This window comes from Salvelinus alpinus, chromosome 6 (assembly GCF_045679555.1).
Source record: "Salvelinus alpinus chromosome 6, SLU_Salpinus.1, whole genome shotgun sequence".
In the NCBI taxonomy this organism is placed as follows: Eukaryota; Metazoa; Chordata; class Actinopteri; order Salmoniformes; family Salmonidae; genus Salvelinus; species Salvelinus alpinus.
In genome coordinates this window covers 66,443,709-66,462,591 of record NC_092091.1, presented here as the reverse complement: position 1 = coordinate 66,462,591, position 18,883 = coordinate 66,443,709, and the positions used below count along the sequence as shown (strand labels likewise).

At 44.7% G+C, this 18,883-nt stretch overlaps 2 protein-coding genes across 11 annotated transcripts in view; one reads left to right on the top strand and one right to left on the bottom strand.

Moving 5' to 3' along the window:
- Positions 1-5,197, top strand: part of dclk2a (doublecortin-like kinase 2a) — an 84,991-nt gene extending 79,794 nt beyond the window's left edge. For 4 of the 8 annotated variants that reach the window (XM_071407453.1, XM_071407450.1, XM_071407451.1 and 1 more), the window contains one exon: positions 2,321-5,197. In XM_071407453.1, coding sequence (XP_071263554.1) covers positions 2,321-3,403 — 1,083 coding nt within the window. In that variant the 3' untranslated portion in view covers positions 3,404-5,197. Of the gene's footprint in view, positions 1-123; positions 225-1,452; positions 1,609-1,689; positions 2,119-2,320 lie in introns of those variants that run through there. The other 4 variants (XR_011675681.1, XR_011675680.1, XM_071407454.1 and 1 more) reach the window with 4 other exon arrangements.
- Positions 5,198-6,177: 980 nt separating this feature from the next.
- Positions 6,178-18,883, bottom strand: part of LOC139579136 (lipopolysaccharide-responsive and beige-like anchor protein) — a 310,713-nt gene continuing 298,007 nt past the window's right edge. For all 3 annotated transcript variants that reach the window (XM_071407446.1, XM_071407447.1, XM_071407448.1), the window contains 4 exons: positions 14,542-14,643; positions 14,073-14,269; positions 8,133-8,284; positions 6,178-7,808 (listed from right to left, as the gene is read on the bottom strand). In XM_071407446.1, coding sequence (XP_071263547.1) covers positions 7,718-7,808; positions 8,133-8,284; positions 14,073-14,269; positions 14,542-14,643 — 542 coding nt within the window. In that variant the 3' untranslated portion in view covers positions 6,178-7,717. The remainder of the gene's footprint in view (positions 7,809-8,132; positions 8,285-14,072; positions 14,270-14,541; positions 14,644-18,883) is intronic.

The window sequence follows — 18,883 nt, the reverse complement described above, 5'->3', positions numbered from 1 at the left end:
TCCAGTATACCCACTGCAGCAGTAGAAGGGGATTAACATGGGCTAAGGGGTGCGTAAGGGTTCATTTGAGACTACCCCTGACTCGGGGTTAAACCTCATTTTGTTGTAAATCTCCTTCGACAGTTTGAGATGTAAAGGAGATCCCTGCGCCCCTCCTGCTCATCCCACTCCCTCCTCCCACCTCATCCCAGGACCACAGGGGAAGCTTTGGAGCTGAGTCCAGGGTACCGATCTCCCCGTCCTCCACTCTCTCTCCCTCTGCCAGCTCCAATAATGCCTCTATAACAGATTGATCTGGGCAGAATAACTCAGTAACTCTCTGCAGTGGCCTTGAATCAGTTTGCATGGCTGCTCTGCCCCCTCGTGTAATTTGCCTAAGCTCCTCTCTCCTCCAATGGGGCCTCTTTTATTTTCTCTCTCTCATCCTCCTCTCTCATCCTCCACTCATAATCATCTTCATCAATCAGCTCGTCTCTGTGTGGACTGACTTTGTTGACAATGATGTCACTGCTGTGTTGAGAGTTGTTGTCTGAGTTAGATTTGTACATGTTATTGTATTCTGTGTTGTTTTTGGCTGGCTGGGTGGTTATTTGGCATGCTAACTAACTAGGCCTAAGAGAAGCCCTCATTGCTTCTGCTGAACTAATTTTTAATTTGCCCCCGTCTCTGTCACTCATCCAAAGTAGTGCTCTTATAGTTAATGCCCGTACAATAACCTGGGGACATTAAATGTCTATGGCAATTTTACAATATATTTGATGTCTATGTAAAGCCATGATCCTACTCCTACATGTATTGGCCATGTCTATGGCAGGTTGACATTTATTGTCATGAATCTTGCCCTGGAGGCAGAACTGAGCAATTTCTGCTAGATGGGCCAGCTGCAAAACAAAAGTTTACTTTTTGGTCTTAATTTAAGGATAGGGTTAGGAATTAAGGTTAGCAGTGTGGTTAAGGTTAGGTTTAAAATGAGATTGTATTACTTTGTGGCTGTGCCAGCTAGTGACCACTCGGCAGAGCTGCCCCCAGAACAAGATTCATGACAAAACATTTCAACCTGCTTTCCTAGCCCTTTGGATACATTACAATTCATCTCTTGATAATTGTTCAGTTGAGCTCTACCACCACCTTGTGGTCAAACATTTAAACTGCACTACTGCACTGGATGAGAGAGACAGATGAAAATTGCTTATATTGCCTTGGATTTAACATTGAACAGTACTCCCCAGAAGTTAAGATTTCTAAAATCATGTCATTGAGCTTAGTAGCATCCTGAGAGATGGCTGTCATAGCAGACTTTGGGCTAATCAATTCCAGGCCTGGAGAGCCACACAACTGGTTGAATCAACGTTGTTTCCACGTCATTTCAATGAAATTCTATTGAACCAATGTGTAATAGACGTTGAATTGATGCCTGTGTCCAGTGGGACACCACTGCTTCTTTTTATTTAGACCTTGGAAACCAGGTGAGTAGTGGACTCTGGCTAACCAATGGCATGAACTGATCACTTAGCTACCAGGGACAGAGGAAAACCAGCAGTGCTGCGGTACACCAGAGCAGGAATCAAACAGCCCTGCTTTCTGTGTCTCCTCTAATGTTGTTGAGCTGTGAGTAAGACTAGTCTCTGTCCCCTCTGCTTCCTCCCCGCCCCCTCCCCAACACGCCCACATTGCCACCCTCTGAATTAGCTCCAAGGCAATGGTATGTACTAACACTGAAGGCTACGCTTCTTTACTGCTTCTTCACTGACGCCACTAAGACTCACTCAGCTAAGGGAACATGGGAAATCTTGATGCCTTCTGATTGTTACGTAGTTATTATTGTTATTATTATTATTATTATTATTATTATAGCAATACAAATGATCTGTAATTCCAGATGTGATCTTCAGTGTCTAGTTGGTTTGGGTTGTGATGAGGCTAAATCTCTCCAGCACAATTTCTCATTTTCCCTTACACTGCATGTTGAGCATTGATGATATGATTTGCTGTCTTGTTGGGTCAGTCTACTGTGAAGGGTCTATCACTGTAAAATCATCCCATCTATGGATGGTTTTGTCCATATATATATATTTTTTTTATCTACTGTGTTTAATATAATATAGAAACGTTACCCCATGGACCTTACTGTCAGATCAGTGGGGTTGAACGTTATCTTGGGGCAGTTTTCTCCATTCTATATTGACCCACTGTTTTTTATCTCTGTCTCTCCCTACCTGTTTGGTTCTGTTGTATTGTACAGCAGGTGAGTGTCGGTCTGACTTTCTTTCCCTCACCCCTGACCCCTCACCCCTGACCCCTCACCCCTGACCTCTACCAGAACACAGCTCTAGATAAGAAGAGGATCCAGCTGACTCGTCGCAGCCAGAGGCCCACAGCACCACCTCCGCCCCCACCACCGCCTGGGAAGATAGTAGTCCCTCCTGCAGCCATGCCAGTCAAGCAAGCCTCACCAGTCTCACCCAACACCAAGCTGCCAGTACCCACCAAGCTGGCATCACCCACCAAGCCTGCCCTGCCAGAGGAGGAGCCCAAGAGTCCTCAGACTGATGTGCCTGTCCCTGTATCCCCTCCCATCTCTCCTTCAACACCTACCAGACCTGTTACCTCTCCCTCTGTCCCTGTCTCTCCTTCCTCTCCTACCAAGCCTAACATCTCTATCTATCCTACCTCCCCTACCAGGCCCAACAACTCTCCCTCTCCTTCCTCTCCTACTAAACGTATCTCTCCCTCTCCTTCCTCACCTACCAAACCTGTTATCTCTCCCTCTTCACCTACCAAACCTATTATATCTCCCTCTTCACCTACCAAACCTGTTATCTCTCCCTCTCCTTCCTCTCCCTATTCACCTACCAAACCTGTTATCTCTCCCTCTTCACCAACCAAACCTGTTATCTCTCCCTCTCCTTCCTCTCCCTCTTCACCAACCAAACCTGTTATCTCTCCCTCTCCTTCCTCTCCCTCTTCACCTACCAAACCTGTTATCTCTCCCTCTTCACCTTCCAAACCTGTTATCTCTCCCTCTCCTTCCTCTCCCTCTTCACCTACCAAACTCCAAATGTCCCCTTCTCTTTCCTCTCCAACCAAGCTCCATGTCTGTGCCTTCCCTGGGGCCTCTCATATGCCAGTTACTTGCCCCTCTGCCTCATCACCTTCCAAACGCAAAGCCTCCCCCTCTCCTCCTGCCCCTCTCTCTCCCTCCGACCCTCCCTCTCTTTTTACCTGCCCCTCTCCCTCCGACCCTCTGTCTCCCTCTGCCTTTCCCAGCACTCCCTCACCCCTGACCTGCTCCTCTCCCTCCTCTCCCACCCCTCCGGCACCCGTTACCTGCTCCCCCCCAACCGTGCCCCCACCCCTGGTGGGCCTTGACGTTGAAGCTGCTGCTACTGCCAGAGAGCTGTGAGAAAGAATGACTGGCTGCTGGACCATGGTCTAATTTGTACCTTTCAAGCTCCCTTACCTCCACGCGCCGTATCGCCAGACCTATGATTCGCATGTAGGGGGCTAGATACAGATAGAACCTCCACCCCCAGTAACAGTATAACCGCTGATATCCACTGCTGTATCTTTCCTAGGCTCCCAAGCAGCAAATGGCAAAAACAAAAAAATGGCTCCTACAACCTACAGTACAATCTCTGTAGAGAACCCATCATATCCACGCTCCAAGAGGGAAGTTGAGGTGTTTTGTACATTTTGGTTGATTTGTATGTACGGTATGTGTGTATTTATATATGAGCGATATGGAGAAAACAGAGCGAGGCCTGGCTAGTTGGTGTGTGGTTTCAGATGGGGTTTTCTGGAATTACTTCTGATCATGTTTTATTTATTATCTGTGGTTGGTAGACACGCACGCACACATTGATTATGGGTAGAAGTGTATTATTTGGCGGGCTTGCCGTCTGTTTTAAGATAAACTACTACTGTAGATGTATATAGTATTGTATGACAGACACGAGGCATCCGAATGAAAGTTGAAGGTTTGAGTTTGTTTTCTTCTCTTGCCTGTAAAGCCTGTTTATCATTGGTCCGCTATGGAGCCTGTAGTGTTTAACTGCTGAACACCAAAAGAGAGACGCAACAGAGTAGAAGATGAATAGTGTCAATGAGGAGAGGTGTGCCTGTGAAAATAGCTGCCAGATAGCTGTGTTCAGGGCGGCAGGTAGCCTAGCGTTTTAAGAGAGTTTGGCCAGTAACCGAAAGGTCACTGGTTCGAATCCCCGAGCCAACTAGGTGACAAATCTGTCGATGTGCCCTTGAGCAAGTCACTTAACCCTAATTGCTCCTGTAAGTCGCTCTGGATAAGAGCGTCTGCTAAATTAATAAAATGTAAATGTTCATCAGGCACAAAATGGAAGAAAACAGACAAACAGGAAGGGACTTCCTGGACATGTCCTGTAAGAAACGCTCATTTTCGCCCTCCGTTGCAAAACGTTTTTCATTGTGTGCCCTAATGAACCTGACCCAGTAGTTAGATTCCTTTTCTGAAACCAGCTGACAGGAAACACTCGGAGCGCTATCCCCTCATATACTCATTTATCAGTCCAGATTTACTGGATAATAACGTGAGGCTGTTCCACTTTGCTGTTGTCTTTGTCTGTAATGGTAATGCACTTGTTTTAAAGTCCATGGTTAAGTCCCAAATCGCACCCTATTCCCTATATAGTGCACTACTTTTGAGCAGGGCCCATAGGGTCAAAAGTAGTACACTATGTAGGGGAATAGGGTACCATTTGGGATGCAGCCCCCGTATCTCCTTACCTAGCCTACTGCATGCAGTTGGTTAGGGTTTAACCCTTCGGATATTGATAATGGCTCCGATGCACAGCACTACTACTCCAAGGGGCTTTAGTTGCATGCCGTGTTCCTCCCTCTGCCTCCCCACAAAACAGGTCTCTCTCTCTCTCACACACACACACTCACACTCACACACACACGTCAAGCTGGTACTATTGTACGTATAGTAGCTGTTGTGTAATGTTTAGTCAAACTACACTGTCATCATCATAATGCTTTTTTTATTGCAGTTTTAGTCTGGATACGTGTATGAAAATTACATTTCAAACAGGAAAAACACTCCTGTCAGCTTTGGCCAGCAGTTTTAGTTTGTGCAGACATTTAGCCACTATGTGACTCCTTTATCATTTTGTGTAAGGAGCACATCGGAGAACTTCAAACGCAATAAAAAGTATTCAAATCAGTGTTTTGTTGATGTTTTTATTTCTTTGGCACTATGTTTTTGATTGTGTGAAAACGCCTATGTTGATAAAGGTGTGTAGAAATCAAATATTATAAGCCATTCACAATGAGGTAAAGTGACTGAGACCCATGTGATCATCAGCGCCCTCCTGTGGACAATATCTGAAGCAACAACATGGACCTAATTCCAACCATTAGCCAATGAAAACAACTATTTGATGATGTGTATCCGGATGAATCAGATCTACTTAGCCAATCACCAGGATAGACACAGTTACCAGATCTAGCTCTAACATTGAGCCTATGGGGAACCAAGCTAGGGACCCACAGAACCCCCTGCTCTGCAGGTCACCTGGCCTGAGTGGTCTATGATGGCAGCACCTGCACTGTGTTGGGGGGTTTGCCACATGGAGAGCAGCAAGCAGGTCCTGGTGAAGACTCTCCAACCGTCATCTCTTAAAGGGAAGGTTGCACAATATATATTGATATTCTATCTAAACGGTCTTTATACCCTTCTAGTTTTGCAATGTGAATAAACCTGAGACAAAACCATAGAGATATAGCACTCATCTTTGTATCTGTGCCATTATAGGGTCTGTGGCAGCCTCAATGACGCTGCCCATGCTATCTCCATTTTGAAGTAGTCAATGTTCTTTTTCGCAATTGGCTGATCCCGCCCGATGACCCGGTTGGACATGACTCCAACAGGGTCACCAGGAAGGATCAGCCAATGAAGATGGAAGTCCCACCCAGTCAACTACATTAAAATTGTGGAAGCCCTCAATGATACTACCCATGCTAATATGGCCTCTATCATTCTCTATGGGTTAAACCTACCTACCTAGGCCTTGACTGCAGCCAGGTGAAGAAGTTGTGCAGCTTCTGTGAACGATGTGGTTAGTGCAACCCCACCCCTGGCTACATTCGTCTAACTTCAGAAAACGGGAGTTCAAATAACAGTTAAATTGAAGACAAGATGTCTCAAGTTAAGAAATTCAAATTTATTTGTCAGAACTCATCACGCGTCAAAAACACTCATTCCAAATTGATTGCCAAAATATTGAGCGATACATAGAAAATACAGTAGTAGCCATTTCATTGTAATCGTAACCACACTAACACGGAATGTTCCTCCTGATGAGCAACCGTCGTATTGGAGGAACCACATCGGGTGTTCCAACCCTGCACCAAAACACCTGATTCAATTCAGTTTTCACCTGACGGCCCATAATTAGGTAGAATCGGGTATTTTAAAGCTGGGCTTGAACCAAAAAGTGCACACCCTTTGGCTGTCCAGGACCAGGGTTGTCTGTGGTCTGGTTTAACCAGTGAATATTCACCGTGACACACAGACAGACTGACAAGTCCCTCATTTCGCTGCACCTCTCTTTGCCAAGATGAGATACTTTGATGGACTTTGATGATCCTAGCATGGTTTGGGCACTGTGTCGATCGCTAATATGATACAGTATATGCTTAAGTACTGCAAATGCCTCAGTAGAGGAGGTAAAGCTAACAAGAAGTTATACAAAGAAGCACATCATGGCTACGTCGGGAAATTTGGAATGGCTTCCTTTCCTCGTCCCGTCTCCGACATGTAAAGTTCTGATAGGTGATAAGGAAATTAGATGAGGAAAGGACGCCATTTTACAAAATTAGGACATAGCCCCTGACATTTGTTTCTACCGACAGACATATTATTCATCAGTATGGTTACAGTACATACATAAAGCTAATGATCATCATGACTACACTCAGATACAAACAAACTAATCACACCGGCAGCCATCTTGTTACTATGATGTCTGTCTGATACACATATGACAACTGGTGACAAGTCTTTGTGCAGTGTACGCCAACATCAGGACAGCAGAGGAATAACTCATGCACAGGAAGGCAAGATCTGTCCATTTACACAGAGGTGTGGTACAAACATTTAAATAGAATATATTCCCTCAAGTCATGAACACAAAGGACTTAATGAACTTCCTGCTCGATCACCACACAAACTTCACATATTTTATTTCCCTGTGTTTCCACAGTAGCAAAAAGAGCATGAAAAAAATGGATATTAATGACCAAAATAATGATTATATCTCCACGTTTCACACCTATTGAAAATAATCACTCACCCCTAACGTACACAAATATATGGATTCTTAAGACAATAGATGCAAATATACTTTTCTACCTACTTCCACTTTGAACCCTTATTTTCCTCTGCTCGAGATGAAAATAGACTCTTAACAAGCTAAAAATAGATTTGTAACCATAGGTATATAACCCCACCCTAAGATATTATAAGAAATTTTCGATATGCCCTACAAAATATAGCAATGCCCTTTTTTTAAAAATAGTTTGCTTCTTTCGACAGAATCAGACAGTTTTTCTTCTCTTAAGATACATTCAGGATATCAATATGTATTGAGTAGTGCCTTAGGACATGGAACGACAGGATTGCAGTAGGTAGGTCCCACGTTAACCAGATTCTCAGGGATTGTTGTTGTTGTGTGGTCCTGCCTCAGTATCTGGTCTGGTACTCGTGGTGCCACCTGTTGAAGTCGTTGTAGAACAGGACTATACTACCAGACGCCATGCCGGTTATGATGCACCTAGGAGAGGACAGAGCCGAGAGGGAGTGTTGAGTTAAGGCTCATACATGTAGACAGAACATGGTGTACTTTTACTAAGGCCATACAGTACGTCTACTGTCTTTATACTGTGAATAACACCAAGGTCTTCATCTTGGTATTCTGTGCATTCTAGATTGGGAAGGTTTTTTATTTCCCATCTGATGTTAGTTACTACAAACCCACACATCTGAAGATATCATTAGTCCATATTTTCATTATTTCTTCCTATGTGCCAAAACTTCCTACCACACAACACCTATGTGAGTCAAGATTACAGCGTCAGAGTCCAGGTGTGTATGTTACCTTTGGTCGTTGGACATGGCCATGGAGCGGATGCCTGCGTCACAGCCAGGGTAGGTGAACATCTGTTTGAGGTTGTGAACCTGCCAGACAGACAGAACTCCCCCGTCTCCCCCCGTCAGCAGGTACTGTCCGTCCCGACTCAGCAGCATGGCCTGACGGGAGAGGAGAAACAGCACCACTTTGACTGACAGGAGACGTTATGTACAAGACAATAGGGAACATTGCTGTATTACTGTTCTATTGCATTGTCCATGAGGCTGTCAGCGCCCTCCTGTGGACAGCGTCATGACCTGCAACCTATTGCACCTACCACTGGAGGGCGCTAATACATGCAGAGATTTGGATGGGATGTGTAACTCCCTCACACCACACCAGAGCTGACCACTATCATAAAGCATAATAAACATGGGCTTATTGGCCAGTGAGGAATCCTGTCGCCATATTGACGTCTGCTATTTGTCCAATAGAGCGTCTACAACAGCTCTTTAAAAACAACCAACCAAAGCTTTATCAGTATAGGCTTTGTGGTCCGATTTAGTGACCTAGCCTAGGACACCAGTGACCTCACGGTGTGCTATTTCAATCAAAGTCTCTGTGAGCACTTCCTGCACCAAGCGAGAGAGGCACAGTATCAATCAGATATTTCACAACATTCATGTGGCGAGCAGCACAGAACAGAACAGAACAGCAGTCCATCCAACTGAACTGCTACAAGCCACGGCTCCCCACAGACACTGTGGAGAGAGATTTATTCTGCTCATCTGGTTTTCCTGTGCACTTATGGGCTGTGTTACACTTTAATGGGTTCCCAAGGGAAACGGGGATACACTACGGCCCTAAACTAAACTTCTGTGTTGGGGTATATTTATGCATACAGTATATAGTTGGAAATTGAAGCCAGTCGGAGGCATCAATCACGAGGTAACAAACACTGATGAAATGACAAGGAAATGTAAGTAATAACTAGTGTAAGTTAGCCTAATTAGCGGTTTCACATGAACATGTATGTTAGATGGGATGCAGCTATTTCAGTCACAGCTGGCTTAGAAGGATTAGAAAAGAAGTGCAATTACCGGATGGAAGATTAAACAAAAACATTCATCATCCCAGACATATGTGGTGCAGCTGCCAGAGTTTATTTCAAATGATAAATATTTGACATGAACAAAACTTAGTTTTGAACTTAACGCAAATTGGCACATTCCTGGCAATCAGTTTAGCTTATTTTGTGATACCAACTCAAGTCAATCAAAAGTTGCGTTAGCTGCTTACACCACCGCTAAAACTAATATAATGGATCATTTAACAATCAAAACATTTAAGACAGTCGTTGCATATTCAAAATGGGGAAATGTCTACACTATAAGAAAAATCACTTTAGCTAGCCTGACTGCTCCCAATGGACTTGATCACTGGTTGCAGATATACAGTACAGACAGACAGACAGATATACAGTACAAACAGACAGATATACAGTACAGTACAAACAGACAGACAGACAGATATACAGTACAGTACAAACAGACAGACAGACAGACAGATATACAGTACAGTACAAACAGACAGACAGACAGACATACAGTACAGTACAGACAGATATACAGTACAGTACAGACAGATATACAGTACAGTAAGACAGATATACAGTACAGTACAAACAGACAGATATACAGTACAAACAGACAGATATACAGTACAAACAGACAGACAGACAGACAGTACGTACAGACCAGACAGTACAGACAGTACAGACGTACAGACAGACGTACAGAACAGACAGTACAGACAGACGTACAGAACAGACAGTACAGACAGACGTACAGAACAGACAGTACAGAACGACAGAACGACAGACAGACAGACAGACAGACAGACAGACAGACAGACAGACAGACAGACAGACAGACCAGTACAGTACAGTACAGTACAGTACAGTCAGTGTTTGGCCTCTTCTTATGCCACAGGGAAGTGAACGGACCACTGCTGACAGTAAACTGCGGTATCAGAATACCTGGCAGTCTGAACTAATGCACTGACTCACACTCACGCATATACACACTCGATCGGACACAAGAGCCACGCACTCACTCAGGCACACACACTCACACACTGGCAACGAGACTGAGGGATCAATCTTTCCAGAGCATTTTGTTAGATCGCCATCCAAGAGGACTGGGAAAGGATTCTGGGAAAGTAGTATGGCTGTGGGGTGATCGGGGGAGGGAGGGATATCATTCTGTTTAGATTTGTTTGCTGTGTGTCTGATATGTCTAATTGCGTCCTTTATCTTGCCATATAAAGCCCCATAGCAATTTTTGTCAGTTAATCTGACACTATTGATTAAGAGAACAGACATTTAGATCAACATCATTTAGGATTAACTCAACAAAGGAAAATGTAGTTAAGATATTGTTTGCCAAAATGGCTCTCGGTATTTCAGGAATGGCCCATTACATTCACCGAACTAGTGGCAGTAGTCCCAAACTGAACAAACTGTTCTGATTCATGACCTCAACTCATAAGCATGAACTAACTTGACAGTTACTCTCTTTTAATTGTTCCTCCGTGAAGTCAGTGTTACTCCATCCAACCTCTGGCACTGATGATGTACTTACTATATGGTGTTGATGTAGCCTTGTATGGCTAGGCCTAGTACATAACCCACTGTGTGCTGCTGGGGGGTTGGAGACCTGGCAGACGACTCAGCCAGACCCAGGTAGGAGGCTGTTCCCAGACAGAATCAAATCAGCCACTCTACGACTGGGACGCCAAACAAGATGGCCGCCGTCTCCACAGGAGCCTAGATTGCCGACGTGACTCCGGTGTCTGAAGGATGACTTCAGAGCCTGGCAATGATGCCAGGGAGAACTATTATAGAACCACATGCTCCTTTTAACGCCCATAGTAACCAATCTGCTAGAATGGTTACTTACACTGTCTGAGTTATATTAGTGGGGCTAAGACTGTAATCCATTCAGCATGGCCTCAACTCAACTACGCTGGATGAATCTGCTATCAGAGAACCAGCAAAGAGAGAGGTTGTTGCTGAGAGTTACAACTCTCTTTACCCTCCAACGCAACTAGGGCCATATTCTAAATGGGATAAATTACATCAGTTTTTTACATTATTCAATATAATCTGCTGCTGTGTTGTGGCTTTACATCTATAGCATGGATAGAGAGTAATGGAAGCCTTTCCAACATAATCCAGGTGGAGTTGGGCATTCCCCAGGGCAGCTGTCTAGGCCCCTTACTTTTTATAACCTTTGCTAATTACCTGGCACTGGCTCTGAGTAAAGCGTGTGTGTCTATGTATGCTGATGACTCAACATTCTACACATCAGCTACTACAACAAGTGAAATCACTGCAACATTTAACAAAGAGCTGCAGTCAGTTTAAAATGGGTGGCAAGTAATAAGCTAGTCCTACATATTTTTAAAAGCATTGTATTTGGGACAAATCATTCACTAAACCCTTAACTAAATCTTGTAATGAATCATGTGGAAATTGAGCAAATTGAGGAGACTAAACTGCTTGGTGTAACCCTGGATTGTAAACTGACATGGTTCAAAGACATTGATGCAGCGGTAGCTAAGATGGGGAGAGATCTGGAATAAAGCACTGCTCTGCTTCTTGGCATCGCTATCAACAAAAGTTCTACAGGCACTAGTTTTGTCACATCTGGACTACTGCCCAGTCATACAGGCAAGTGACACAAAGGGGGACATAGGCACATTACAGTTGGCCCAGAACAGAGCAGCACGGCTGGCCCTTAAATGTACACAGAGAGCTAACATCAATGACATGCATGTCAATCTCTCCCGGCTCAAAGTAGACAAACGATTGACTGCATCACTACTTTCCTTTGTGAGAGGTATTGACATGTTGAAAGCACCGAGCTGTGTGTTCAAACGACTAGCACACAGCTCAGACATCCATGCATACCCAACAAGACATGCCACCAGAGGACTCTTCACAATCCCCAAGTCCAAAACGGACTCAGGAAAACACACAGTACTACACAGAGCCATGACTACATGGAACTCTATTCCACATCAAGTAACTCATGCAAGCTGTAACATAAACCTAAAACTACACCTTATGGACCAACGCGGACTATGAGGACACACACATGCCATAACCCTCACTCTACACACATATATTAGATATGTAGTGGTGTAATAATATTACATGAACTGTTTTATTTTATTTTTCATTTGTTTGGCAGGACCTAATGGGGATCCATAATAAATACCAATACAAAAATAAGCTCCACTTATTAACATACCCAGTCACACACAGTCACATTCACGCTGCATGCACACATAAGCACTTGTGCACCCACACACAAAAATGTACCCCCCCACACACACACACACACACACACACACACACACACACACACACACACACACACACACACACACACACACACACACACACACACACACACACACACACACACACACACACACACACACACACACACACACACACACACGAGACTACTGTAAGGGGACACCTTGGGCCAGGACAAACATTTCTTTATCCCGGAGTCCTGCTGTGTGGTGGGACGCAGCGCTAGCTGAAGATTGATACTGGTGTCTAGTGCAGTGCATTAAACGCCACGTCCAGGCCTCATACTGAGACGAGGGGGGCCGCTGCTCTCACAGAGCTACTCTGAGATGTTAAGACTGCCCTGATTCTGTCTGACGTGGCAGGAATTTACAACGCACAGCAGAGGAGAGACGCACGGGCTGGGGAACGGGCTGGGGAGTACACTACGGGGACCTGGCAAAACCTAAAACTGTGTTGGATAACACAGCAACTAACTGTCTATCAGAGAGTCGTTGTGGATCTGATAAATAAAGACTAACAGTTCATATACATGAGAAAAGGAGGCTGGATACACTATTGGCAAAACTGTTGTAGTTAACAAAATAGCGGTGGATAAAATCGGAAAACTAATCTTCATAACAGCTATTTGGAGGATCATTTGATCTGGATCTCACCTACCTGCTCTTCAGTAGAATCTGAAACATTACAGTAGAAAATCATTCTAAACTTCTAAGGTTATCCATTTAATAACCTTTCCTATTCAGCAGCATGTCAACACCAACTCAATACCAGACTTGCTCTGCCAATGAATTCTGATCCAGTCTACTTATTGGAAACAAATGGGGGGGGGGGGGGTATATGTATGTATATAGCTCAGTAATCAGTCTAAGTCCTGGTGCTATGGCTGTGACTATGACTGTGACTGGGTGACAGGGGCAGAGTACAGCTGGCTCAAATGGGAAGCAGGTGTGCCTATGAGGGACTGGGTTACATTTCCCAGGCCCATCGGAAACAGGGGTAAAGGGAAACTGGCCAAAGAGCGGGGGCCATTTTGTGACACCGTAGCCGTGAGGCAGGAAATGTGAAATGTGGGAATGTGTCGGGTGGTGCCTGAGGGTTGTTAATGGGGCTAGGACTGGGAGAATGTCCGCCCTCCTGCCATGTTGAACCAGCACTAAGACCTGATAGGACTCGACACGGGAGCCCAGGATCAAAGAGACTTGTCTGGACTGGGGGAGAGGAGAGGTTGGAGGAGAAATGGAAGTAAAGAGCCTTTGACCTGGTACTTCCTAGGCTAGAAGTGTGTGTGTGCGCGCATGTGTGTGTGCGTGAGGGGTTTGGTAGATGTGTATGCCCTGAGGCAGACAGACCACAGAGCTGTCCTTTAATCAGAGAGCAGACCACTGGCATGATGAAGCACAGAAACTTTCCCAGACCAGTAGAATAGAACAGAGAGAGGCAGCCCACTCTAGAAATAAGCACCTTACTTTGAACTTGATGAAGGTCAAAACGTGTGTACACTAGGCTTTCCAACAAAACATTAAAACCGTTAGAAGCTTAATGAAATGACTTTGTCCCTCTATATCAGTGGGTTCCTTTACCCTGATGTTCTCCTCCACCTCCATGTGTCCCAGCAGCTTTCCGTTGATGGAGAAGAAGCAGAAGTGTCCCTTGTCGTAGTAGACCACGGCGTGGCCCTCTGTAGAGGACTGGATGAGACGGGGCTCCACGCAGCCCCCCGGGCCCTCCAGGGTCCGCAGCAGGTCCCCATTCATGGAATGGATCAGACACGGGCCCTCTGTGAGTGGAGGAACATAGAAGTTACTAACCAGGCTCTGATTTCCACTGATTCACTCACGGGTTTATCATCATAATGACATTATAACATGGTCATTTCTTCTTCTAAATCCAAAGCGACTTACAGACCTGTCTACATTGACAGTATGAGGTTGTTCAGTATGAAAGTGTTCACTGTTCTGACATTCATATTGTCAGTGTGACCAAGATCTAAGTTACTTTTGAACCTAGTCTGTAGCAAGAGGCCTCGGGTTGATCCACACACACACTCACCTCTGCAGCCACTGATGACCAGTCCCAGCTCGGCACACACACTGGCGCAGGTCACCTCACAGTCATGACCCGTCAGGATGGCTCTGGGCGTCACAAACTCAGCTGGGGAAAAACACACAAACGCACGTTAGCCAATGGAAATCAGGTGTGGGCATGTTCATTTTACAGCCACTAGAGGGCGGTAAATCCACACAATCATTTCCCTATAAGTCATAGTGCCTCAGAATGTGATGCTTGGTATATTCAAAGTGGAAGACCCACTTAATGGTCATGCATTTCACCACATAGAAATGAGAATTCAGAAACGAATGGCAACATATTGTCAGAGTATGTGCTCCGGCTATAAAACAATGCAGAGTGATTCTGACGAGCTCTCATCATAACGGTCAGTGGTTTTACCGACTGGGTGTGGGTGGTTGTGAGAATTGTTCCTTATTTAAGAGTGGGTGGATATGTGGTGGACTCTGACCATCACTAGAACTAGAGCATAGTAGCTGCCATTTATTCTAGAATAATTATTCTTCATCAGAGACCAAGACCAAAACACACACTCCCAACTCACCCCCACCTCTCTCAGCAAACAGACAGGACTCATCCAGCGATATCATCTCCACTCTCTCTCTCCAACACTTGTCACTAACAGTCTCCCTCTTCCTTTAATACACTGTACTCCCCCAGAAGAGCCTAACCAACTCCAGATGCCTCCAGACAAGAGACTGTGCTCTGACACCGTCCTTTAGGAGATGAGGAGAAGAGAAAGAGATGTGCCAAAAAGAACAGCCCATCATTCACTTGCGTTGGGCTGAGCCGTCAGAGACAAGAGCCCAAACAAGAGTTCTGCCCTGGGTTAGCTCCAACCAATCAACACCTGTCCTGCCAATACTGGTACTGCCCACTGTTGGATATACCACAATGTTGACCACTACATCAGTCAGTGATGAAACTTGTTAAGTAAATACAGCCAATGGACATGCACTGCAGAGTAGACAGAGAAGAAAGAGTCCAACCTTACCCCCCCTCTCTCACCCTTCCTTCCTCCCTCCCTCTATCCCTCCCTCCCTCCCTCCCTCCCTCTCTCTCTCTCTCTCTCTCTCTGAGGGATGGTAAAGTCTGCCTGCCACTTTGTGGTGCTTTACAGGAGCCAGGTTGCTGCACTGATAATATTGGTGTTTAACAGGGGGTCCCAGCTGACCCCTGCTCCCTTTGATGTGGGGTGAGAGGTCAGAGGTCATACTAAAGCTGCTAAAGCACTGTACCACAGTCAGTCCCACACTGCAGTTCATTAGGAGTTCACTATCAGACAGAGGGCGTCTCAACGCCACGTCTCGCACGGTGCCCTGGGTATTCTCAAACAGAGGAGAGGACAGGGTCAAGTTCAACTACAGCAGGAGACAGACCGACAGACAGCACTTCAAGAAGGAAGTCATAGAAATGGAAAAGCTAGAATGGACATGGTTGTTAAATACCGAATTGTTTTACATGGGAGCCACCTATATAATATGCTGTTACTTTGCTGAGCCTTGAGGATTGGAATAGCACGTTCTGAGGAGTGATGTTGTAGAGAACATACCTAGGAGATAGCTGACAATGTTCACCATTGATGTTGTAGAGAACATACCTAGGAGATAGCTGACTATGTTCACCATTGATGTTGTAGAGAACATACCTAGGAGATAGCTGACTATGTTCACCATTGATGTTGTAGAGAACATACCTAGGAGATAGCTGACTATGTTCACCATTGATGTTGTAGAGAACATACCTAGGAGATAGCTGACTATGTTCACCATTGATGTTGTAGAGAACATACCTAGGAGATAGCTGACTATGTTCACCATTGATGTTGTAGAGAACATACCTAGGAGATAGCTGACTATGTTCACCATTGATGTTGTAGAGAACATACCTAGGAGATAGCTGACTATGTTCACCATTGATGTTGTAGAGAACATACCTAGGAGATAGCTGACTATGTTCACCATTGATGTTGTAGAGAACATACCTAGGAGATAGCTGACTATGTTCACCATTGATATTGTAGAGAACATACCTAGGAGATAGCTGACAATGTTCACCATTGATGTTGTAGAGAACATACCTAGGAGATAGCTGACTATGTTCACCATTGATGTTGTAGAGAACATACCTAGGAGATAGCTGACTATGTTCACCATTGATGTTGTAGAGAACATACCTAGGAGATAGCTGACTATGTTCACCATTGATGTTGTAGAGAACATACCTAGGAGATAGCTGACTATGTTCACCATTGATGTTGTAGAGAACATACCTAGGAGATAGCTGACTATGTTCACCATTGATATTGTAGAGAACATACCTAGGAGATAGCTGACAATGTTCACCATTGCTGTTGTAGAGAACATACCTAGGAGATAGCTGACTATGTTCACCATTGATATTGTAGAGAACATACCTAGGAGATAGCTGACTATGTTCACCATTGATGTTGTAGAGAACATACCTTGGAGATAGCTGACAATGTTAACCATTGATGTTGTTGAGAACATACCTAGGAGATAGCTGACTATGTTCACCATTGATATTGTAGAGAACATACCTAGGAGATAGCTGACTATGTTCACCATTGATGTTGTAGAGAACATACCTAGGAGATAGCTGACTATGTTCAACATTGATGTGCCTCTTTCACTAGCCCTTTTCCCACTATATAGCCATTGTGCAAATCAACAAGCGTTGGTATAAATTTGAGTATTTTGACTGCACATTTAACAACTTCACTCTGCAATTGAATTAGACTTTGGTTTAGTTTAACTCAATACACATAAATGACTGACTCCTGAACTTTCTGGAGTAAAAACACAACGTGTATAAATCTTTCATTAGTGCAGACTCCTCCGATACACTAACTGCCTTCAGCTTGGTGGTTAGTAACCCTAAACACAGTAAAGGCAGAAAGTTCTGTACCTCCACTGACCTCCCCTGTAAAGTAAAAAGGCTCCTGGTATGATGGACAAGCCCTTTATGTTCATTTCAGTGAAATATTTTAACGGCTTTTAAAGGCCCAGGCAGGCACCCTGACGACTTTCCAACTACGTTCCACCATGCTGACACTGTGGCCACACCAGACCAACAGGTCATGATCTCTCCATGTATAGATTTCATTAAGTTAACTGTCAAACATCCTAAACGTCAGAAACGCTGATTTATGCCCTACAACGGCGAGGATTAAAGCGTGATGTCGGATTTTGCCCGTGGCAGATCAATAAAACTGATATATTGGTGTATCGTTTAACCTTTTGAGCTGCTCACCACCATTTGGTTTGCATTAGGCAGACATCTGATTACAATATAATACATAAAACCAACACTGCTAACGTGTGTGTGTGTGTGTGTGTGTGTGTGTGTGTGTAGACCGAAAAGGGTATCACTTACCTGGGGAAAGAGAAATGTGTGTGTGTGTGTGTGTGTGTGTGTGTACTGAGAAGGGTATCATTTACCTTGGGAAAGATAAATGTGTGTGTGTGTGTAATGCTTAGAAAGAAAAAATATATAATTTCAGCTGTTGTTCACTGAATGATTATCTAGAGGCTACTTCCTAAATGTATCTTTATTAAAAAGTAATGGTTTAAAATGTGGGGGGAACAACCCATAAACCTGTGTGTTCTACCGTTGAGCCACCAGAGGTCAGTATAGTCTGCAGAATCCCCTCCCACTGTGCATGCTCTCTACTGCCCTTCACTCACACAGAGAACAGTGTACGGAGCAGGCACTGATTGTGTAGATGTGTGTGTAGTGTGTGTGTGCAAATGTACGATTTGGATACTGCAGACACATTTGGCACAGAGAAGGCTAATCTATGTCAGCCAGCAGCTAAACAGGAACTAGCGTGTGTGTCTGTCTGTGTGTGTGTGTGTGTTAGGGGGCTGAACTTGAAAGCACTGTGTTTGGCGGGAGAATAAAGGAATCTCTGGTGTGTGTGTGTGTGTGTGTGTGTGTGTGTGTGTGTGTGTGTGTGTGTGTGTGTGTGTGTGTGTGTGTGTGTGTGTGTGTGTGTGTGTGTGTGTTCGTTCGTGCCCTATGGTTAGCAGACCCTGATGCGGTCCAGAGCAATGGAGCATCATATTGTGGTGGTGGGCCGGACTGATTAAAGTACTGCTGCTAAAACTCACTGCTGCACCACGCAGAACATGGCAGGCTGGAGAATAACAGATGCACACACACTCAGAGACCGAGACAGAGAGACCGACACAGAGAGACCGACACAGAGAGACCGACACAGAGAGACCGACACAGAGAGACCGACACAGAGAGACCGACACAGAGACAGACTTGATTCACACAAACTACTCTGTACACAACG